Source organism: Epinephelus fuscoguttatus, linkage group LG9 (genome assembly GCF_011397635.1).
Source record: "Epinephelus fuscoguttatus linkage group LG9, E.fuscoguttatus.final_Chr_v1".
Classification (NCBI taxonomy): domain Eukaryota; kingdom Metazoa; phylum Chordata; class Actinopteri; order Perciformes; family Serranidae; genus Epinephelus; species Epinephelus fuscoguttatus.
In genome coordinates this window covers 12,721,486-12,747,212 of record NC_064760.1, presented here as the reverse complement: position 1 = coordinate 12,747,212, position 25,727 = coordinate 12,721,486, and the positions used below count along the sequence as shown (strand labels likewise).

The 25,727-nt window shown below is 40.1% G+C and overlaps 1 protein-coding gene across 4 annotated transcripts in view; it reads right to left on the bottom strand.

Moving 5' to 3' along the window:
* fam13b (family with sequence similarity 13 member B) overlaps positions 1 to 25,727 on the bottom strand; it is a 125,845-nt gene that overhangs the window by 54,818 nt on the left and 45,300 nt on the right. For all 4 annotated transcript variants that reach the window (XM_049585847.1, XM_049585846.1, XM_049585848.1 and 1 more), the window contains exons 4-6: positions 21,851 to 22,063; positions 19,254 to 19,431; positions 17,887 to 18,031 (exon numbers count right to left, since the gene is read on the bottom strand). In XM_049585847.1, coding sequence (XP_049441804.1) covers positions 17,887 to 18,031; positions 19,254 to 19,431; positions 21,851 to 22,063 — 536 coding nt within the window. The remainder of the gene's footprint in view (positions 1 to 17,886; positions 18,032 to 19,253; positions 19,432 to 21,850; positions 22,064 to 25,727) is intronic.

Sequence of the window (25,727 nt, the reverse complement as noted above, 5' to 3'; positions counted from 1 at the left end):
AAATGCACAAGTGGATATAGATAAAATAAAATGAAATAATACATAAAAATAAAAATAATAAAAATAAAAATAAAATAAAAATAACTCATATGCCAAAAATAAAAAAATAGATTATGCTGGTTAAAAAATAAAAGTATGGACGGTTACTTTCTTTTTTTCACTTAATATTCAAGGTGAAGAGAACAGTTGATTAGCACTGGATTAAAATCAGATATTAGAAAGGTATGTGCCCTTTATTCACACTGACATTTAATAGCCTGGTGAGGAAGGGGAGTGAAGAGGATGATAGTACCAGTTCCAGGACTTATATGAATTAAAAAATAATGTTCACACAGATAAAAGGTCATAGTAAAGATTTACTTAATTAATTTGGTACCAGAAGTGTCTTATCCTGAAGATTTCTAACATGAGTGTACATGTTTAACATCTCTGTGTGATTAAACACATGTTGGAAAGTGACTCTGACCTTCTGATTTGTCGGGATTATATGTAACTGAGAGCTAAATACTATATCTCCCCTTCACCATGTTATGTAAGTCCCTAAAGATCACGTCATTAAAAATACCTCCTCCTTTTTCAGTTCTTATCTAGTTTAGTTGTGACTTTTAGTGTCTGCAGATGAACTGTCCAGTGAAGAAATGAGCAGAACTTTCTGGATAAACAGAAGGTGTTGACAGTCTGTGTACATATATAAAGTGTGTAAGTGTGTAAGTGTGTGTGTGTGTGTGTGTGTGTGTGTGTGTGTGTGTGTGTGTGTGTGTGGATGACAGGAACAAGAAATTACAGTTTGTTCCATACGACATCTAAATATAGATGAAGCTAACGAGTAAAACATCGACACCGCCGATACAGCTGTAAGCTGAGAGATAAAAAGAGATTTAAAAAACATTTTCTTGAAGGACGGGGAGGGAGGGGGTCAGAAAGACAAGATGGAGGGGTGGAGGTGTTAAAGTAGGGCTAAGCGACATATAACTTTCTTGATGACTTTGCAATGTTCCCATGTCACATTACAAATACTGTAATGGGGTTAAGCTGTCGGCCCACCATGACACACTATCATGATGAGTGTTTATCAGATTGTTACTTTAAAAAAGGTTACTGAACGAGTCTCAACTCACTTTCAACTCTTTATTTAAAGTGTTTTGAATAATTAGATGTAACATAAAACACCATAGAGAACGAACAATCTGTCTTTTAAACGTCACATTGTGTCCTATTTATTGCTTAATTTTTGATCCGTGTGTCCTGCTTTTACTATATGGAGATCTTTGGGTACACTTTGGGGTCAGGGTGGGGGGTCTCCACTAGGTTTTGCTTCTTGTTTTGTTTTTGAGCTGTACTGTGATTGTTGTTTTGATTGCGCTCTGCTTGTATATATTTTAAGCAAGTAAATAAATAAATAAAATAATTATTAAAATATAATAATAAAATAAAACAAATTAAATTAAAATAAAACAAAATAAAATAAGTTAAATTAAAATAGAATAGAATAAAATAAAATAAAATAAAATGAAATATAAAGGTTGCTCACAAAAAAACAAACAAACAAAAAAAACATCACATCCTACAGTTTTGGCGCATCATCTTGGTGTAAAGTATAGAGTCAGGGGAGATTTTTATAACAGGATTAAGAATAATTTGACCACTGAGTGTGTATCATTTATGTGAAAGTTTTATGCTTTTTTTTAAAAGCACATTTTTTGCTGTTTTAATTTGAGTCTACTGTTTGTTTTTTTTGAATCTGAAACTTTTTATGCTGCTGTCTGAGCAAGGACTTTCTCGTAAAACAGACTTTGAATCTCAGTGGGAATATTCCTGGTAAAATAAACTAATTAAAAAGCAATCAAAACTACTTTACTGCCATATGTCACTGACATATAATTAGAACACTAGAATATATCATTTTCATGACTATGAAACATGATTTAAATATGTATATGTTACAAGAGCTTTGGTTTTTGCCTCTATAGTAACTGTGCTGTGTGGGGTAAAGACAGTGAAGGAAACAATAATTGTTAGTGAGAAAAACTGCATTCCTGCATTTAATAATTTGAAAAGATGGTACTAAACAGGAACTCTTTCTTTACAACTGAAAATACAGAAGTAAAAATCACATTACAATAGTAATTGTAATGTTTTTTTAGTTTTTATCCCAGAGGTCAATGCAATAGATAGAGGGAGTGAAGAAGACAGTAGAGAGCCAGACTGAAGAGAAGGAGAGAGTGATAGAGGGCTGAATGAAATGGATCTGACAGTAAACGAGTGAGGGAAGAGTGGAAGGAGAGGAGGGAGGAGAGGCAGATGCTGGAAAGAGAAGGGGAGGGTATTAAATATGCAGACAGAAATAACTCTTCATAATACAGACAGCTGGCAGCATGTGAACAAGACACAAACACAAATCCTTGGGCACCAGTTTACCAATAATAAATAGCTTCTTCTTTCTGTTCTGTTGATTCTACATCATGTAATATGTGATTTCTCTAAATGAACGTTGTATTTCTTGATGTGGTTAACGCTATACTTTGATCACAGGAGCTTTTTCGTGGGCTGTTTTCCGCAGCGAGCGCCAGTGGAAACTGAACCGGGGTGAAAAGTTCATGAACCAGACTCAACACCATGAGACTTTCTTCTCCTCCGCACGCATCACTCTGTTTGTCCTCGTCTTTATTCTCTTTCTTCCTCTCAACAGCAAACCCCATCTGCTGCTGTCACTGTGCCGTTGCTACGGCAACACCTCTGCTCCAAGAGCCCTGATTGGCTGTCAGGGAATTCTTGCATCGTCACATGTGCAGATTATGGAGGATGACTCACAAGACTCATCTAAGTGTGTGTGTGTGTGTGTGTGTGTGTGTGTGTGTGTGTGTGTGTGTGTGTGATTAGGTAAAGAAATCCTTTTTTTAGACAGTTTCACTCCCATTTTATATCTTGTCCTTTTAAGCAGCACATTAACGAGCTTCTCATATTTTAACTTTCAAGCAGAGAAACTGTTCTTTGTGTTGGTGTGTACAGAACGAGCTCTGCTGCATTGTGCTGTGTGTCCTTTATGTGTAGGTGTCTGTAAAATGTTAACTAAATGACTACACAGTGTGAAAAGCTGAGAAATCATAATTTACTGTAACACCACACCCTCTCACTCCACCTGCACTCTGATGTTGCCTTATTATGGTTACGCAAATGACTTTGTCTTGGTTACAATTGCTGCAACTGCAGTTAAATTTCTCACCTTATCTTTGGAAAATTCTCCCTATGATCTATCTGTCATCTACTATCAGAGGAAGTCAGTGAATGTCAGACATAAACTAGGCGGTTAAAGGCAGTACTGACTCAAATTCAAAATGTCTCCACTTTAGTTTTGCCTAATTATACCTTCAGATAAAAACAATTTAATGTTGACTCCTATTTTAGTTTGAGATGTCCAAAGAGATATTTAAGATATCTACGGATCTGATCAATCAGTCAGAGTCTGATCAGTGGCCTGTGGGGTGGCAGTGGCTCAGTCTATAGGGACCTGGCTTTGGAACTGGAGTGTTGCTGATTCAAGTCCCCGCATGGACATATTCCTATTTAATGCACATCTTTGTGTATGCATATGTTTGTGTGTGTGTCAGCATGTGTTTGCCTGTTTTATGTATTACATCATTGGTGGAGATGTGTGTGGGTGTGTATATGTGACTGTATTTGTTTGGGAGAATCAGTTAACATGCTAATGTCAGGTCTAAATTGGTGGCCAGAGGGAGGCTTAGCCATGACTGTGTGAACCCCAGATATGTAAATGTGTACAGTGCTGTGTGTTGCCATATGCTGTGTGTGTTACTTGTCTTAATTAAAAAAATTAAATAAAAATAAAAATAAATAAATGCAAAGTCCCTGTGTGGACCAAACGTGGAGCATAGACTGGCAACTGGAAAGGTGCCAGTTTGCCTCCTAGCCACTGCCAAGGTGCCCTGGAGCAAGGAACTGGACCCCCAACTGCTAGGGGTGCCTCTCCAAGGCAGCACACTTGCTCTGACATCTCTCCATTTAATGCATGTATGGGTCCTGTTTGTGCATGAGTGTGTATTTCAGGCCTGTGTGTATGTGACAACAGAGTGAAAAAACTTAATTTCTCTTCGGGGATGAATTAAGTATTTCTTCTACTTCTATAAAGACTGATCAGAAGAGCCGATCAGATGCAAATCATGCGAAAAAGTTTTGTTATGTGCTGCTACAACGGCATCACTGGTCTGGCAGTTCAGGTCGCTACATTTACACCAAGCATCCACACTGCTACGACACATTAAACCCCTAAAATAAAGACTTTTTAAAAAGCTGCTGACCCTGGACTAGTTTGAAAACTCTGGGGTTGCGTTTGTGTCTGGGCAGACAGAAATCGAGACTTTTGAAAACAGTGACGCAGACACTCATGTTCACTTCCTGATGGAATCTTTCAGTCTTTGTGTATTTGCTTTGCAACAATTCCCAATCCATGTTTACTTCCGTTATGACAGCCTCGTACTCATGCTACTGTCAGTAACAATTCCTCACTGTTTTACCAAAAAACTCTCTCATCTTACTTTTTACCATTGCTGTTTCCTCCCTGTAGTATTTTTCTGCAACTAAGCAACCAAATACAGAGTAGACTATCTTCTCCCTGTTTACTACAGCACATGTATGCCCAGTGTAAGTGAATAGTCTTGTAAAATGCATTTTCAGGCGTGTTAATATGGACAGAGATTATTCCTGAAATGGTGCTAATACCCTCATGTGTATGCAGACTGTTGAAGTTGTTTTACTGATTTCATGGCCAGAATAAAAATGCTCAGCACTGTGGGACCTCAGGACCTTGACTGAAAGTCTGATGTACGTCATCATGTAAAATTCATTCAAAGCTCTTCACCAGCAATGTGAATGGATGATGCCATGAATATAACCTTGGATTATACACCAGCTTCCATGAGCTGCTCTATCACGGCAGTTTATCTGTGATGTGGAAAAATGAGTCTGAATATCAACTTAAATATACAGCCCCTCCGTGTTTACATTAAAATGCAGGAGGTGGCATAATGAACAGTGAAACCTGAATGTGTAACTGTCCCCCGAGCTATAGGCGTTCACTCAGATGGTGTGAATATGATCGAGGCCCTGCTGGGTTAGTTATCAGAGAGTCTTTGAGGTGATGTAATAATATTAAAGGATAAGCGTTGTTAAATCTCCTGTCAGGACGACCTGGAATGGTCTTTCATAGAGCTGAAAATATTATCCCCATATTTAAGACTGTGGAAAATGTGTAATCATATTAACTCAAAAATCTGACTTTAACAAAAAGAAGTTAGTCTCTGTGTTACGTAGGCTTTTGATACACAAGTACGTCTCTGTGTGGAGTTTGTGTTTGTGTGCCTGCGTGGGTGAAATGACGGGGCAGAGAGTGCCCTGGAACAAAAGGTCCCGGCCTTGGCCCCGGTTTAGCGGTTGGCTCCAAAGTTTCGGGATGGAAAACGGAGAACACAACGAGCCTTACTGACATCATTACTTGAACTGTTTGTGGGCCAAGAACACAGAACAATGACAACTGACCGTGGCTGACATTACAAGTCTCAAACTGAGGTTTTCAAGGCTCTTTTGTATGCCCCCTTCATTCTGATGTTAGAGGGTGACTTGGTATTTTTTCCAACCTTGACTCTATTTTTCCAAGTTTTTGTGTCTCAGTGAAAAATGGAGACAACAATTTTTGAAATTGGTCGAGTATTGAATGAGAAACAGGCTGTAATATAACCAGTGGTTTGTTTTTGCCACTGACAGGCTCAGATTATTATTTTTATATATCTGACATTATTGTGGAAACGATCCCTTCAAAGATAGACTTTGTTTAAGAGTAAGATCCTTTTGCTTGACTAGAAACTGCGCTGAAATCACCATCGGCAATTTCACCAGACTTGAGTTAAATAAACAGTAATTTTAGCATGTACAGAGGCAGCATATTTTCACATCTAACTGGGTGATTTAAGGGTTAATTTCTACTGAACCAGAGCTGCTGATTGTTGTAACAGTGGAAACAGGAGCCAGGACATTTTTTGTGACATTCATTTTGTTTCTGTCGACTTTAAATGAAGTGTGTTTTACAATGATGAAATAACTTTTTATTTAAATTGAGTCTGGTGGGTTGGGTGAAAGTGATTGTGAGGTTGTTGTAGGGTCCTTTCCATGAAGCTGTCAGACACTTATAGTAACAATCTGAGCCTGTCAGTGGCAAAAATAAGAACTTTGAGAGGACATAATTTGATGGCGCACAATGGCCTGTTAAAGTTACATTGGAGCCAGTTTCACAGCTACTGACTGCAGGCCTTCTGCTCAAAAATTAGTTTATACAGTAGTTAAATGGAAGCTGGTGGGTTTGGTGATAGCAATTTAAGTGCTGCTTCTGGTTAAACAAAAATGTTTACCTTTCCATTAAGCTGTCAAACACTTACAATATTCTGAGCCTGTCAGTAGCAAAACCACTTTTAGTGGGGGCGTCAGTGGCTTAGTGGATAGAGCAGGCGCCCCATGTAAAAGGCTGTTGCCGCAGTGGCCTGGATTCGACTCCAGCCTGTGGCCCTTTGCTGCATGTCAATCCCTCTCTCTCTCCCCCTGTCACACTTGTCTGTCCTATCCATTAAAGGCCAAAATGCCCCCAAAAATATCTTTTAAAAAAAAACAAAACACTTTTAGTGGACTTAAATTAACAGTGCACAACTGCACACTAACGTTATGTTGCAGGCTGTTTCACAGTTGCCGGATGCAGCCTTTCTACTCAATAGTGGACCAATTTATTGACAAAAAATGTTAGTCAATAGCACACAAACATGAGAAGATAGGGTCAAAGTGGAGGGGATGTTGAATTGAAGACTTTGTTACTTTGTTTTAGGGCAGTGGTTCCCAGCTGGTGTCCATTCTGAATAGACCCCAAGTGACTCAGGAACATGTCAAGTTTGTAAAAGACACTTTATTTTAGAGTGCAGTGAATTTCCAGCACAGAACTTTTATTTTGAAGTGCCATTTCCTGCTGTAGAGTGAGTGACTAATAGCTACTTGACAAAGACAGCAAACTATCTCAACAACGTGGCTAAACGCAAGTATAGTGCTAAATATATTTAACTTTATGGACATTGACCTAAAGACTAAGGAGAAATCTGGACCCCGTGGCTGGACCATTTGGGAATCACTGTTTTAGGGAACATGAGTGGGCTTATATTTTTTCTTTTAGTTATTTCAACAGTTCATGTGAAAATCCTTGTGTTGTTTGTTTGTTTGTTCGAGAAAACTTTGCAAAGGAAGCATTTATGTGTTGCTGGACTATTAAGGAATTCTGTATGTCTGAGTTCAGCGTTTATTTGTTTTATTTCCTTTGTTGTTTACATCAGAAACATTTTCCAGCCTTGGCCTTTATGTGACCTAGTTCTGAGCACCAGGGGAAAGTACAGAAGAGGCAGTGCAATCATTACTCATTTTATAATTCAATTACAGTGATTAATCTGTTTATTTGCTCACTGACAGACCGGACCTGGGACATGTGCTGGCTGATGCAGAGAAGCTGACCTACTCTAGTATTGGTTGTCAGCCATTCAGTCAACCAGCCTGTGCATCCGCCCATTACTGACAATTATATCTGATAATTACGGTTTCAGTTACTAAATCACCACCTGCCCTGCTGCACTATTAAACACACTATGTTTGGGTGATGAAAGAATATGACTAAAAACAGCTGGTGAGAACAACATATTAAGATGAAATAAACACCTGAAAATAGATGATTAAGGTTGAAATCACATAAATGAGACACTCAGAGAAAGAGAATAATCTGTACATATTCACTCGTCTCATATCTAAGCTTGAGGGGAGATCAAACACTGAGGCCTAACTAAACTAGGAGTTTTTGAAATAAACATTTTAGCTTTCAAGTGGCAGAAATTGAGCACGGAAAAAAGCTCTTAGTACAAGGGTCCAAACGGTTCAATTTCTTCTCCTCTCAGTGTGTTCTCGCTCGTCTCTGCCTGTGCGACTGTACTGTTTACTTCCAGCAGTGCCACTGGAGGTAAGCCCTCTGGCCCAATGTTCCTGCAGTGAGTGGGCTGTGTGATCCTTCTCTCATCCATACCTCCAAATATGTTAGAAACTGATTTGCAGACGTGCATATTCTCTCCGACTACTCATAAAATGTAGTCAAAGTAAATAACTCAGTGCGGCTGTGTAGTTCTCAACACTTCATGTGTAGGTGTTGTGTTCTTACTACATGTCCTCTTACAGAGATATTATACATCTCCTTTACTGTCCAACTAGGCCATCACCGCCTCATTTAATAACTCCATGTTAGATAGTTTATTGCTCAGCAGATTATCACTGTGTCACAGGATCATATAAGTGTGTACATGTTCCAGCCTATATATGCAGCTGAACATTATGACAACCTCTGGTGTTTGTAACATTACTCCATCCATCCAGTTCCAATTAATGTCTATAGTATGGGGTGAAGATAAACATGGCTCATGTCCAGAGGCTCTTGAGTAGTTGGCAGAGGCAACATGCTGATACATATATCTGCTACGGTTACAATAACAGACCTGGAAAAGTACAGCTAGCATTAAGGGGCACCAGACAGTCTGTCCAACACCATGTCAGCAGCCCTTTTCAAACATGATGTATGCAACTTTGCTGGCTTCATTTACCTGTTACATGGACATTCATTCATTCATTTATCTATTTTGCATGGGGTCGCAGAGGGCCTATCCCAGCTGACATTGAGCGAGAGGTGGGGTACACCCTGGACAGGTCACCAGACTATCACAGGGCTAACACATAGAGACAGACAACCATTCACACCTACAGCCAATTTAGAGTCACCAGTTAACCTGCATGTCTTTGGACTGTGGGAGGAAGCTGGAGTACCTGGAGAAAACCCACGTTGACACAGGGAGAACATGCAAACTCCACACAGAAGGGCTCCCATCTCAAGATTCGAACTCCCCACCCTGTGTTCGAACCAGGAGGCAACATTGCTAGCCACTGCACCACCATGCCCCCCGTGTTAAATGAAAAGATTACCAGAAAACCAAAGATACGTGTTTTTCCTTGTACCTGTAGTGCTATTCAAGATAACAGCAGTAGACATGTGTGAGTTCTCTCGAATATAAAGGAATTTGATGGCACTCATGTCTCATGTAGAAACTATTTTTTTGCTAGTGAACTACACCCATCAACCATATCACAGCGTGGAAGGAAGCATGCACCGACTGTTAGTTCATCTAACACCACTGAACTAGCTACTGTTAAAGCTCAGCTGAGGAGAACGGCTTTCTTCTGCATTGTGATACAGTGGGCGAGTGTAGTTCGGGAGAAAGAAAACAGTTCCTACATGAAACTGCTCACAACAAGGTCTGTGGATTATCTTGAGTAAGCACGTCATGATCTCTGGAAAGAGACATTGCTGTCTAGTTTTTCAAATGTATTTTTTTTGGCACTTTGAACACAACAAACTGAGTGCCATCTAGTTCCATTATATAGAGTGCCGAAGTCACGCCCCTTCCGGTAGAGCTCATGGGACCTTAGATCGGAAAAAAATGAATGGCAGTGAATGGAGAGAGCAGTATTATCTTTTGTTCCCATTTGAGTTGCAACATGAAATCTAAATATGTTGTTAATGAATTTAAAACATAAGTTTTAAGCTCAAGAAAGTCAAACTTTGTGGTAAAACTGTTGAGATATAAGCTTTTTAATTAGAAAGACTCAAGAGTACACAGGAGGCGGTTGCGTATGTGACGTCATAGCTTTCGCCCGCTTCCTGCAGCTTGGCCTCACATCTCTACAGCTGATATCTCCAACACTCAGCAACTCACACCAAAACAATGTGATAAATAGCCATACAGGTAAGAGGAAAAATATGTACTTTTAATTTAAGGGTGAGCTGTCCTTTTAAAGTTACATTATTGATCCTTGCGGCTTTATTAAGATATTATTGGACATTTTAATTTGCTTGTCATTAGGGAGAATGTTCAGTCTTCTCACACTCTGCATCACTGATAGATTTTAAAACTTGTTCTGCCGTAGAAGCCTTAATTAACAACCATCATGAGCATGAGTGAAACCAGTAGCCTCGTTCTCAAATAAATCCCCCATTAAATTTCAGTTTTATCATTTATTTAAAGACTTACAGACCCATGCTGCCTGTTTTTTAAGTGGCCAGAAATGCACAAGAAAAGAATAACAAGAGGGCTTTGGTGTAATTCCTAATTGCTCACATGCTGCATGTAAAGCGTTTTGCCTGGTAATCATCCATGCAGTTGGCATGAATTCAAACGAAATATAGGGCGGTTGTGCTGCCCTGATTATGACGGTATGAGCTCTTTTTTTTCTATACAACATGCAATTAACTTTGTGCATGTTTTATCTTGTGTTTCTGCAGCCTATCAGACCTCAGACTTGTGGGAAGTTTCATAGAAATGTTCTTGGAGTTAATGGTAAGATTACCATCGTGACTTCCACAAAAAGGGTCGAATTCTGACATGACACCGGCATTATAATTGGCATCACACTGAGAGCTAAGATTCAGGGTCCCAATCAGATCAAGCCAACAAGTCACGTTTTCTCTACAGTAAAGCCAACAGTAGCCCCGAAAACACAGAAAGAGGAGCTTATTAAGACGGGACGGTCTGCTTACTTTTCATATTTCACTTCACACTGGTTCTGCCCTGTTGCTCAATTTCTGAGAGGGATGAGTCACAACAGCATGTTACTTTCTAATACCACAGGATGCACTGTGGTTGTGGTTTATAACTAGTATGTTTTCTGACTCGTGTGCATCCCCAGAAAACGTGTGCTGAGAATTCAAAACCCTCTCCCCACAGTCCAGTTTTTGCCACAGGCAAAGGCCAGAAATGCCACGGACCATCCGTGTACTGAACCCACACATGTGATGAAATTTAGAGTCCTATTTAAAACCAACAAGTGATTGAGGTCTTTTTTTTCTACTGTGTCCAATACTCTGGTACAGCAAAGCTTCTTGAAACACTGAATTAAAACAAACATACCCACTTGTATCATCACAACTTGCCTCAGCACAGCCTCACTCTCACAGAAACAGTAATTCAACTGAATCCCATTTTGTCAACAAACAAGCCACAGCACAGTTTAACACTTCTCATTGTTAGATCAAGGCCACTGAGTGTCATAGTTATGCACAAAGGCTGCAGCTAACAATTATGTTCATTACTGATGAATCTGTACAAAACTGTGAGAAAGTCTCTTACAATATCCAAGAGCTAGAGAGATGAGACTTTGTCCAACCTGCATTCCCAAATCCAAAAATATTAAATTTACTATAATGTAAGACCAAGAAAACAAGCAAATCCACATCTTTGAGAAAGTGGAAATACCAAATTTGCAGCATGTCTGCTTGAAAAATGACAAACAATAAGACGGTTTATCAATAAAGTTGCTGATTACTTGTCGGTGGATCATATATCTGATTGACTAATTATCAGTGACTGTGTTCACATGCACAAAATACTTTATGTATACCTATACATTTTTTTGCCCTTATTCCATAAAATACAATATTCCCACTCAGCTGTTTACATGCAGGTGCACATATGCCAATTTACATGCCATCTATCACATCAAAATATGGAAAGTAGAGCTGCTGTCGCTTGTGCCAAGAAGTTTTCCACCGGTGGCGAACTTGTTTGACTGTGCAAACACAGCCTCCCTCTTTCATTCCTTCTACTGCCTTCTTAAAAACATCGGCATTGTGATATTTGCGCATATTCAAGAACCTGTTGATATCCAAGCCTTTTTATAATGTTTAGAAGTAGCTGTGTTTCTCCCCCTGACCAGAATAGAAGGCTTTTCTTTCGGGCATGCATCTCTGCCCCACAGCCATGCAAACTGTTGGCTAGTTGGACTGTGTACAATGCATCCATGACAACGCACAGAGCTGACCGTAAACAGGCAAGAGGTCATGTGTCGCAAACTGTGGTAGAAAACCCAAATGGAGGCCAAGTATAATTCTGCCCTTGGGGAAAAAATACATATGCTATCAGGGGTAATCAATCACTCTTTTATAACATCTATTTAATGGTTGTAGCTCATCTCTGTGAGTCATTTTAAACTTACTCTTACTTCTGATACTGACAGCATGTGTGTCTCCTGTGTGGGATATAATCCCCGTCATAAGGGTTTGTTACACACACACACACACACACACACACACACACACACACACACACACACACACACACACACACACACACACACACACAGACATCTCCAGTGTAGTGCAGGGGCTGGAGGTGTGAGTTGCATGGTTACATCATCACAAGCTTCTTTTCTTATCCTTCCCCTCCCTCGCCATCTCTCCCTCACTCCCTCCCTTCACTTCTTTCTTGCTCTTCTCCCTCTGCACACTCATTATTTCTCCCCCATCTTCCTGGTTGCTTTTACCTCCCTGTACCTCTCTAAACCACCCACTTTTTTGCCCTCTCTCTTACATAAGACACAGGGATCAGTGCACAGATGATTTGTCTTTACAGACTTTTATCTTGCTGTCCCTGCTGCTCTTCCTTCTGTCTCTCATTCTGTGTATTGGTCATGTTATATTCTTTATTCTGTTCTTCTGACGCACCATCCTATACAAAAATAACAAAGTTAAAGAGGCTGAATTTGTACAATAAAAATGAAATTTAAAGAGTTGCATGGAAGAAAATTCTACTTCTGCTTCTCCTGCTGATCTTATCTCAATCTAAGATTTCTTTCTCTTATATTATGTTTTTCTGGACAGAGGAAAGGATAAGAAAGAAAATGATGCTAAAAACTGGAGATTACAAGGCAGGCACAGCTGGAGATTCCTGCAGTAGTTCAGAAACATTAGCTAAAGGGGGACATCACCTAAATCAAGAAGTCCAGTGATGTTTTCACGGCCTAGGAGAGTTCAATTAATGAACGTGAGCTCAAGCTACTTAAGAAAGTCTAAACTTGTGATGTCACAGGGTGTGAAGCCCAGTTCAGACCAAAGAGTTAAGCCGAGACAAAACCTTTTTAGAACGTTGCAGAGAAAAGTTGCAGTGGTGTGAACTGGCTGTCTGAGCTCGACTCAAGCAGACTGATGGTGTCACCTGCAACTCAGCTGGTCAAATCACCAGCGGCTGGTTTTAGAACGTAAAGCTCGTCACCTGTGTCAACAGCCTATCGGCTTGTAGTGAAGTCTAACGGTCAAGTTAAAATTACCACAGACAGCATGTTTGCTTGCTGCTGCAGGTGCTCCGTCCCCACTGAGCCCTCTGTTTCCATCCTCATGACGGTGGGTCGCTCCTGCTGCTCCTCACTGTATGTGTTTACGCCCCCTCACACACATTCTCAGTGACTGATTAATTGGTGCTGGTTATTTATATTGTTGTGGCGTATTTATTATGAACACAGTCCATCTGATGCTCGTTTTGTATAAATTTTCCACTGTTTCATCACTACTACAAATGCAGCTATAGCCAGTATCTCACTATCACTATCCTCATTCATATTTCAAGAAGCTACAAATTATATTCAGCCACAAAATAAGCCTGAAAAGCTGCAAACAGAACAGAGGTACAGAGAGTTGTTGCATAGAGATGATACACTGCCTCATCTAGTTGCATTGGTGTGATCCGACATAACTGTGCATTGCAACTTGTCGCATCATGAATCTTTGGTCTGAACTGGGCTTTCAGTTTTGAGCCTGATTTTGTGGACCGACAAAATGTTTGTATACCCAAATGAACTTTATCCTAGTTCAGTGTTCTAAGTTTTGACACAGAAATTGTCCCCTAGAACATCTATAACATCTTTCATCATTCATTGTCTGTTGTGGCTCAGAGGTAGAGTAGGTGGTCCACTGATTGGATAGTCTGAGTGGGCGGAAGTTTGCTGCAGAGATCAGCCTCTCATTGGGCGGAACGAACCACCCGCTGAAGTCCCGCCCTACCACCTCCAGTTGTGTAGCAGTTTTCAACACGTCCTTTACTAACTTTTGCGGTGTTTGATCTTGCGGGGATGTAGCCATTTTTCTGCCATGGTTCACGTCCTGTAGGCGATATTTTTGTGGGCGTGTTACACCAAAACTTGTTTCCCCCCGGCAATATTTCTGCAAGCGCACCGTTGCTGGCACCGCCAAGAACAATTATGATTGGTTGAAAGAAATAAAAAAAGCTGGGGAGTTTTTTCTCCAATCTTAAAGTGAGAGTCGGCGCAGCCTTTCTTTTCTTGAGAAAGGTCTGGTGAGCGAGACTACTGATTGGAAGACCAGCGGTTTGATCCCTGGCTCCTCCTGTCCACATGTCTAAATATCCTTGGGCAAGATACTACAACCCAAAAAGCTCCTGATGGCTGTTCCATCGGTGTGTGAATGCGTGTGATTGGTTACTGAGTAGCAGGTGGCACCTTGTATGGTAGCCTCGGCCACAAGTGTGTGAATGTGTGTGTGAATGGGTAAATGTGGCATGCAGTGTAAACAGGCTTTGAGTGGTCCGAAGACTAAAAAAGTGCTGTACAAGTGCAGTCCACTTTGCAATTCAACATCACAAATTTAAGTTCTACCACTCTAGCTTTTGGATTTGGGAAAGAGTTGTTGATTTTTACCAATATTTTTGGACTCTCTTGGACCAAAGGAATGATGTAGGAATTTTGAAAATGGCCGTAGTTCCTTTTAAGAAATACACAAGGAGAGGGATAGACACTGCAACAAAGAAAAAACAGAGGGAATCCCTGAAGGAAGAAGGAAGGAGACATAAATGTAACACAGGCAGTTGAATAGGTGTCGAAACTGTCGTTGCTGCTTCTTTCCTAGTTGTACCGTCACAATGACTCTTTGTTTAACTTCAACATTTAAACATGATCGTCACAGTGTCCCTGTTGTGTTAGAATCAGAGCAGAGAGGCAACATGAGATACTGATCAGAGGTAATTACTGTGTTCATGTGTATGTTATCATACAATACCACAATGTAATCAGGCCACTGTAAAGTTAAATGTTAACCATACCACTCTTTGTGCTGTTGGCACAGTCGTGACGGTGTGTTGCCGAGCAACAGGGGAGATACCTTAGAGTTTGTTTAGTCTGCCAGTCACGTTCTTTGTGCTTAACTCAAGAAAAAGAAATGGTATGTATTTATAGTGTTGTTCAACACAGTCAAACAGCTGAGACAAAAATGTCTGGCGCAGACTCTGATTTCAACACCTCACACACCTCAGGGTTTTGTCAACTATTTGTGTCCAGTATGTGTGTGAACATGTGTGTGTGTGGGTGTGTGTTTGGGTGGGGCTCATCTAGGTTCTTCTGAGAAGTATTTTGTTGACAAAAGAACTTGATGTTCAGTAATACTATGAACTGTACAACAACAGCTAGAGGAAGTGAATGATAACATTCCTACACATGTTCTGCCTGACGTGCAGCTGAGTAATAACTCTCATTCTTGTGGTTTGTTTTACTGGAAGACATTTTTGTTTCCAGGTAAGATGTAGCCGTGACCTAGATGTGTCTGAGATAAAGTTAAATTGAATTATAGTCATTTCATTCTAGTGTTCATTCTAAAGTAGCCTGGTCTTAAAGGATTTACAAATGAGTATTTTTGGAGTCCCAATGGCCACTCGTAGAACTGCCTTGAATAATTTTTGTAATCTCTTTACAATATTTTGAGTGTTTCTTGCATTCCTTACTTGTTGTGGCAATAATTGCAATTAATGATTCATAAACTAAAAACCTCAAAGCAAGATTCTTGAGATCAGATCAGGTACAGTACTGCCAATTATTTTATTTTATTGGTACTCACAACTTGCTTTAAAACATGGACAATGGATGGATATATTGTCCAATGTATGGGCAATATATACAATATATAAAATACTAAAGTTATTCATAATCACTATAAAATTCATGAGTCATTCAGTGAAAAAGCACAGGTGAAATCATATCATGTATAATTATATATATATAATTAAATTCTTTCTTTCTCACTCTTGTTGTCTCTCCTGTCTGTCCTCCTACACTCTTTATTCTGAATAACCATCTGTTTAATTTGTTGACCTTCCATTTGTATAAGGTATTTATTTTGTTATGCTGGTGTTTAATGTTGAATTGTTAATTTTATATCTGTTATCTTTTTTGTTTTGAGTCAGCATGATGGCACTAGAACAATGTTTTTCTTTAAATGTGTCTATATAATCCCATAAAGTGTGGAATGTGTTTAAATGGCCAGACACGAAAATAAACAATTAATTCATTAATATTATGGACTATACAAATGAAGCTGTAACTAAGGATTATTTCTATTGTCTTGTAACCTGTTGGTTTTCTTATTGATTAATTAACAAGTTGCTTGGTTTGTAAAATGTCAGACAATAGTAAGAAATGCCAATAAATGTTTCCAACTGCTCAAAATGATGTCCTCAAATGTCTTGTTTTGTCCACAACCCATTCATCCATTCATTCATTCATTTTCCAAAACTGCTTATCCTCTTGAAAGTTACAGAGGGGCTGGAGCCTATCCCAGCTGACATTGGGTGAGAGGCAGGGTACACCCTGGACAGGTCACCAGACTATCACAGGGCTGACACATAGAGACAGACAACCATTCACACTCACATTCACACCTACGGACAATTTAGAGTCACCAATTAACCTGCATGTCTTTGGACTGTGGGAGGAAGCTGGAGTACCCAGGGAAACCCATGCTGACACAGAGAAAAGATGCAAACTCCACACAGAAGTGCTCCCCCACCCATCTGTGTGGAGTTCGAACTAGGAACTTTCTTGCTGTAAGGTGACAGTGCCAACCACTGCACCACCGTGCTGCCGTCCACAACCCAAAGATATTCAATTTACTGTCACAGGGGAGTAAAGAAGCCAGAACATATTCACATCTAAGAAGCTGGAATCAGGAATCTTTGACATGAAAATTGCTAAAACCATTTAATCAATTATCAAATTAGCCAGCAAAGAATTTAAAAGTTCCCAACTAGTCATGTAGGAAACTGACAGAAACATTTCTGCACAATGGCACAAAATGTCAGAGGACGCTATGATGAAGGTTTGGATAATCTGCCGGAGATAAATCTGCTATTATGGCCTTGTCTTCTGTTAATTTGCTGTTGAGTTGAATCTTTTACCCTTCATACAAGGATTAGTCAGTTTGTCTTTGTGTTTCAACCAGAAAGAATTTCAGCCCTGACCTGCAGAGTTAAATCTCACACTCTGCTGTCTCAGTGTCTTTAAAGAGGAAGAAATAAGAACAAGAGGAAAAGACAAAGAGGAGTTTGACGGGTTCTGTAATTGGACTTCTTTGCCATTTTGTCATGGAAGTTAACCTGGAGTTCATGGATTCATAACTATTCTTTATGGAAAGAGCCTCACACCAATGTGTAGTTATGCTTTGTTCTCTGTTGTAATGTTTCATCTATGTTTTTATTTGCAAACCGTAAGAAAATACATCACTAGGCCCTTGGCATTTATTGCACAAACAGCAGATCTATACACTGACTATATAGGGGCATAAGATAGACTATAACTTGGGTGGATGGTGGGGTGAGCAAAAATAGATAAAACATACTTTATTTATCCCTGAGGAGGAATCATAACAGCAGAATGGGAGATGTGTAGGCTTGAGACCAAAGACTAAAAAGGGAATAAGCTGAGTAAAAGACGACCTCTCTGTGACTTCTGATCAAAGGTTCTCTATTTACATCATTCACATATTTACACTTGTGGTCACTAATAAATCCTTTGCAATAAAAAGGGAAAGCATGTGCATAAAATGTGAATGTGTGCTATGCTGACTATTTTTTATATTACCAGATACACAGGCAGATGCTGACACAGGATGAAGGACAAAGAGAGCAAAGGATGGAGGGGTACCTGTTCATTGATGGAGCTGTAGTCGTTGGTGGTAGAGACGTCATCGTCCTCTGAGTCAAACAGGCCCTCCTGGTTGTCCAACAGCTCTGCCAGGACTCTGCTGACAGACTCTTGGTCTCGAAGGTCCTCTCCTTCCGTTGACAGACTGCAAAGAGAAGACAGGAGAAAAGTGTGCCGGGTTGGTTGTACAATGCTTCCAATGGGATGTTAAATAATTACAGTAGCTGAATTAACTCATGCATCAGTGCCTCTGTGTGTATTTAGATATTATTTACATTAATGTGTACGCCAAAATATTTCTGTAACGGCATTAGTTTTCACACGTGGACTCCTCTTTTATCAGAATCAAATGAGTCCTGTTCTTGTTCTTACTTGATGATATGGGCCAATTTGCACTACAGTATTTACATCCCAGTAAAGATTTCTAGCCATTAAACTTAACAGTTTTCACACCAGACATTTAAATACACACACTGGAAGATCAACACCATCTACTGCTCTAGGTGCAGAAATAAGGATGTTAACTATTTAAATAAACAGTATAACCTGTCTGGAGCTTAATAAATCTTTTAAGTAAATATTTCTCAGGTGGAAAACGTGTTTTTGGTTGCCCTTAACCTCTAGTACCTGACAGCTAAGTTATTTTTATTAAAAGGTAAGCTTGGTATTTTTTGACCTGGACTGTATTTTCTGATGTTTTGTGTCTAAGTGACTATTGGGAACAACATTTTTTGAAACTGGTCCAGTACTGAGTGAGATGGCTGCAGCTGGTGGTTGTATCCGCCAACCCACCAGACTCCATGTAAAAAAACTGTGATTTTATCATTGTAGAACACACTTTATTAAAGTCGATAGCAGCACTAAATTCACGAAAAACATCTTGGTTCGTCTTTCCATTGTTCTAGCAATCAGCAGGTCTGGTTTGGTTGAATTCTGCCCTTACATCAACCAGTTAGATGTGACAATAGGCTGGCTCTGTACACGCTAAAATTAGTTTTTATTTAAATGGAGTCTGGTGGGTTTGGTCATTAAAAGGTATCTTACTCTTTAACAAAAACGTCTATCTCTGTAGGAATGCTTTCCATAATGTTATCTATATGTGACACTTAGAATAATAATCTGAGCTTGTCAGCAAAAAACAAACACTTTTACTGGATGTACACTGACAGTGCAAACATCCCCATTGTAGTTAAAATGCAGCTTGTTTCACAGCTGCTGGCTGCAGCTCTCCAGCTCAATACTGGACCAAGTTATAATAAAATGAAATTGTTCCCAGTAGTCACCTAGGCACAAAAAAGTCCAGGTTGAAAAATGCCAAGCTTAACCTTTAACCACAATGATTAAATAGCCCTGTAGGGGCATCTTACTGGAAGATGTCTGGTCCAAAGACGGCGGCCAGCGTCCCAATGTTCCAGCTCTCTTGCTGAAGTGAAGCCACGCTGGCCAGGAAGCGGCAAAGGAAACGCAGCAGGCCGTAGTTCAGCTGTGGAAGCTGCTGCAGCAGGTACTTCAGGTTTCTACACAGGTCCTCTTCGTTGCTGTAATCTGGAGACGTTAAAGAGTAGGATACTGTTGATGATCACATGAGAATATCACCACTTTTATAAGCTTCGCTGAACTCAACATCACTAACTCACTATAATTATTTTTAATAGAAAAGGCTTTTCATGATCATCATCCACATAAGAACGTTTACACTTTATACATGCTGCAGTCAGTGTTGCTACAACGCTCCTTTCCATTACTGTATTTGGAGATACTGTGGAGTGAGTTATGGGTGATCAAGTCCGTCGTGTTCCTTCACAGCTGACCTCAAAAATTCTTCACTTAAGAAAATATGCAGACACAGATAAGATTAATGTTAAATCCTCTGGGGAGTGGTGAGCTGAGGTGAAACAGGAGATGGCATTAGTGAGGAAAATGCATCGGTACAGTTGTGTCATTACAGAACATAATAGAATGAGAAATGAATGGCATGACACGGAGAGTCACTGCAATGTCCCACACTGCTCTTATCTGCATGACAGCAACAGGAACAACCACCACCATCATGACAAGAAGATTAGAAAAGATTATCTGCGGCAGAAACAGAGCTAAAAGAGGCCAGGGCGAAGACAAGGGACAGAAACAGGGTAAATGTGAACACTGGAGATTTATGGAGGTGATAACAGATTGTTCTTTAAACATGTAATACAACGTCTCTTCATCCTTTTCCTGGGTCGGTCTGACTTTGGTTAATAGATTAGTCATGGATTATGTATTATATGAGCAAACCGAACTGTCTATCAGGTCATGCATCTTAAAAATTATTCTTAAAAACAACAATCATGTGTGCATGCATTTATGAACAACACATTAGAATAGCTGGGTTTTTATCTTTAAAAAACTTTTTCCAATTCACATGCTCTTGTTTTTCTATCAGTAGAAAGACTTAAATAGAGTGAGAACACAGTTCTTATTAAACAAGGAGCAACACAAGCACAACCTTTGCCATGAGAGGGTAGGTTCACATTTCAGTTTAAGTGATGTGGGACAAAATCGACATTCCTAATTCAGTGCTAAAAACAATTGTGAAGTTCAATTGAAGTTTAATATAAAAAAAATCCAGTAGATTGAATTAGACCAATCAATTGAGGATCATCTAAAGTTTAAGTCTTTTTGGTATCACATCCCTGCCTTGTGTCTCTGCTGCGACGAAGCACAGAAACACTGTCTGTGGAAACATTATGGGAGATACACCCCCCCCCCCCAAAAAAAAGAAAAGAAATCTGATACCTAATTCACTGTCTAGCTCAGATTTTAAGGGTTCTTTTAAAGGCTGTGGCTCAGGAGGTAGAGCAGTCGTCTACTAATGGGAAGATTGGTGGTTCCATCCCCAGCACCTGCGGACTCTATGGCGAAGTGTCCTTGAGCTAGATGAATGTGTGTGTGAATGGTGCCTGAAAGTCCTTTAAGTTAGCCCTAACCCTAACCCGCCAAAGGGTCCAATCCGGCCCACTGGATGACCTTACACACCTGAAAGTGACGCACTTGTTAAGGCTAAAAGGCACCAGGTTTCAGGAGCAATGCTGCTTCAGAGGCTTTTCTACCCCGACCAGAATACAGTTCTTGTCTTTCACTTTAGTTTGGTGGGGTGATGTCAGGATTACAGCACAGGAGTGGAAATTTATAGGAAAATGCACATGCAATGACAGTGAGTAGTAGACTGTGAAAAAACTGAGAAATATTATTGAAATTGCATTTAACCTTTTGGAGACATCACACTGTTTGTTGTCTACTTCGTAAATGGATTAGTACTTTTAAAATGTACTTCTTTGGACAAAAAAGGGAAAAATGTGGAGGTGTTTGTTATCTATAGGACACTATGCAATGGTTTTACTGGTCCGGTCCACCAGCAATCAAATTGGACTGCATGTGGCCCGTGAACTAAAACGAGTTCAACACCCCTGCTTTATGTGGTCACTAAGACTAGAACAGTGCTTAATAAATGCAGTCAATTTACCATGGACAGGAGGATTCACTCCAGCTACCAGAAACATTCTGTGCATTATAAGTTAAAAAATGAAAAATATGACCCTAACCTTAAGTCGATAGAAAAATGTTGAGATGAGGATTCATTCTGCTTGATTTAGTGATCTTACCATCACACTGTGTGCAGCTCAGATAACCAAAGTCTACATGGCCACAGTCATAACACATTAAGGCAAAGGCAACATTAATAAAAAGCCAGACACTGGAGACAACAGCATGTGTTTCATAATGATGGCTGCCTCTCTTCTTGTGCCTTGATATTATGCAAAATTAGGCACTAAGCAGTTGGATCATCACAGTCCACATGAGGATTCAGAGGAGGTGGAAAAAAGTACAAAATGGTGGCAAAAAAAGCTACATTGTCTGCAAAAACTCAAAAGTGAGTGAGTGGATAAATGTCATGCGAAGTACAAAAGCAGTCTGTGTCACACACCTTGGTGTAGCTGTAGAATGTGTCCCTGTATCGCTGTTGGAATAACCGGCTCAGGAAGCTCCTGCAGGAAGAGTCGGAGCAAACTGACCGCTGACGCCAGGTCCGCCTCCTTCTCTAGCTCCACCTCCTCACCACTGTCGTAACGCTGGCGCAGCCAATCCACACGCTCTGCGTTGCCATTCACAAGGAAGAGCCCCTCCAGGTCCAGGTGACCTGATGACACATGAAGCAATAATTACTCACCTTAAAGACAAAGTGTTTTTCATAATATCACATCTATATTTTAATATTTTCCAAGCTTGGTTTGGTTTTTGAGCCAGCGTCCTTGTTTTTAAACCCCCCTAACCTCAGTACCAGGACAAACAGGCGGTGACGTATTACAGAGAAAGCTATGAACAAGTGTGATTTTTGGAACTCTTATTAAATTACATCTGGAGTCTCTCTTCCAGGAAAACATTAATGATTCAAACTAATGGAATTTGTTTCTTTAAAGTTACTTCCTGTCTCTGCACAGCCTGCCAATACTTGAGACAGAACCAGAATATGACTTGAGATTTACATCATTGCTGAGAAGATAACTTAATCACAGCCTACTTCTTGAACAAGCCACCTACGTTTATACTTTAATCTCTAAGTAGAGGGGCTGCTTGTTGCTGAGGCTGGGCGTTCATACCAGCCAAAGGTCTGTCGAATTCAGCTGTCTTGTAAAAGTGATTTATTGAGTAGGCAGGGCAGCTTGTATATGTAGGTATCTTCTGCTGTAAGAACTCCATATCTGCATTAAGTGCATTGAGAAAAGAAAAAAAATACAGGCTATGTTCTTTGCAATATTTATGCGATTGTCCTGCTCGCATCTGTGTGGATATAAATATAGTGAATAGCTGTGTCCAAGTGCAGGAGTCAGATCCACTGAAGGATGGTACCCACAAACAAGTCCTTCAGAGAACCTGACAGCCTGATTGAACCTCAGCTTTCTCTCCAAATGACAAAGTGTAGCTTCACAACAGTTCGAAACTATAAGTGCATTGAGTTGCTTCTCATCAGCTTGTTAAGACACAAGTTTCAAGGATTATCAGCAGGAATTTGCCCTCATAAAAGTATAAATACCAGCGGTGATCTGAGGTGAGTTATGTCTTATCAGTGCTCAATGTGAGCTTTGTCATGTGATTAGAAATCACAATGAACAGCTAGAAAACGATTCAACAGGTTAATAGTAACTATCCCTAATGCCAACATAAACAATTATTTACATCTCACAGTGGCTTTTTCATTGATCTAAGTCTCATAATAATACCAACCAGTAACTACCTGAATGGAAATACCTGGTAAATCCAGTGTGGTTATGTGACATTTTCAAGTGCTGCAATGAATGAAATGTTTAGTCTACTTTAGTTTGGTCAAGTCAAGACAAATAAAGTAATTTGCATATACTGTACATGTACAGAAAACTCAGAAAAAAGAAAATGAAAGTTAAAACGCAGTTTCAAGTGTTGCACTTGAAACTTCCCTCCGTTATGTAATAAACTATCAGTCCATCATTCAGGATGTTATGCTGATATTAAACAATGTGTTGTCACGTGAATCTCCTTCAATGCATGTTTTTGTAAACTGAAGCTACAATGACTGCTGGCAGCCACTAAAACAACTACTGGTCAGTTTTGCACAATTAAAATAAAGCTGATGTTCCATTAATGCTTGGATACTCTGCAAATGTTTCATGAAACAATGGGGAAAATCTACTAGAGTGTGAAGTAATAATAACGGTTGTCAAAGGTGACCACTGATGTGCCTGTTTGAGAATGTTTTGGGGTTTGTTCCAGAAGAAAGTGGTGAACCAGTGAAGCCTAAAGTACGCTTCAAACCTACACCTGTTCCGACAGCCACATTCAAAGCTAGGCAAAAAGCCTGGCAGTGCTGCCAGAAAATGGCGGCAAGTAAAGACAAAGAAGCACAAGCAAGCACATCAATTACCCTGGGAACAGTTTAGTCAGGTGATGTGAGACGATATGAGCGAAACTCCAACTACGTATTGCGCAGTTTGTGTTTTAGGGCAAGGTGGATAAAACAGGCCTCTCTTCATACCAATTAACTTTAGACTTTGTTGTTGTTTATTGTACAAATGGGGATAACGAAGCACGATATCAGACCGTCTGTCCTTCAATTAATTTATGGTGTTTTGTCACAGGTGCGCAACAAAAGTGACACAAGTAGCTGTATGAAGAAAGACGAAAAGACAGTTTAAGAGAGAAGTTCATTGCATTCCGTCTCGCCTCTAAACACCTGGCCAATCGCTGCACGGCGGTGACGTGCTCGTCGTTAAAGTTCCAAGAATTGCCAGACAAACAGCTTTTCGACAATCCAAGGAGCACTTAGTTTGGAGCATGCTGCAGCTTAAGTGACAGTGACATCTGTGCAGCTAAATAAATCAAATACCCTTCCACATCACGATGCCATGCATATCACTAATGTCCTCACATTTTGCTGATTAATGATTCAATTAAAACATTACTCAGCCCTGAGTAACAGGTAAATATCCACCAAAGCAGTTTGTGCCTGTTTAAATTGTATGAGCGGTTTAATCTGTCACAGACGCCACAGCTTTGCTACGACACACCTCCAAGTGTTTTCCACTTCTAATGTCAGTGTTACATCAGATTACCTTTTTACTTCATATTTTCAACATCCTGCTAAAACCGACTAAACCCTCAGACATCACACACAAATCGAATAAGACAGATTAAGGCCTTTTCACTGGCTGAATAACTTCTGGACTGGCAGCACCACTCTAATTAATGTGCCAGCAGAGGCCTGGGAGGATTAAAGACTTATTACATAACCTCATATGGTAGAGCAGCCCCCGGGTCACACAAACCACCAACCTGCTTCACTGGTCACTCGGGGGGAACTCAGGTGAAGCTTCACTCCAATAAAAAAAAACAAAAAGGTTTACAGCCTGTACAACGAACAGTTTTGGTCTCTATTGCTAATTAACCCCGTCATGACAACTGTGTATGAAGTGAGTTTTTTTGTGCTTTGACTAATAGGCTGTCTGCTGATAGTGTCCTCAGCTTCTCAGTCAGGTCCACCCCTCACTCCTCCACAGTGACAGCCTCTCACCCAAATATAGTCACTTCTGACTCAAAAAAAAAAAAAAAAGGACAGACCAAGACTGCAACGGCTGAAGTGATGAACTCAAGGCTCCAAAACGGGAGTCCACAAACCAACAGGTAAAGTCACGGTAGCTACGTCTATTATTTTTACAGTCTATGGGTCCTGCTGATCTGTCCCGTAATATTCATCTTCAATATACCTTCCTTTATCTGGTTATTACTGCACACAATTTTAGCATTCAGCATTTCCTTCATTTCATGGGGGCCATTTTCACAGCCACCAATTTGGGCCGGTTGTTTAGGTGCCCACCCGAGTGCGGTTGCTGTGTTCACACCTGCCCAAATGAACCGCACTTAGGGGGCAAACGGACCTGAGTTTGACTGAACCGAACCAACAGGGCAGGTGTGAAAGCACCCTAAGATATCCAGAGGAAAACATAAGCTCTGAACATCAGCAGCTCTCACTCTCCTTCTTTCACATGCACAAACACATACGTGAACTGCAGCTGGCCCTGGAACAACTTAAGTATGTATGAGCTCTCACACACACTTGCAATGGCTGGATCTCTTCTCGCTAAGCTGAACAAGACAGGTGCTTAATTAGCTGGGTGCAAATGAGATCCTGAGAAGCCTGGATGTATGTTTGTGAGTCAATATGTGTGCACACTCATGCATGATGGGGTGTAGGATAATGTGCAATACTCATAATGCAAGTTCTGTTAAATATTAAATACACTTTGGTTACTGAAATATTTGATACACAATTT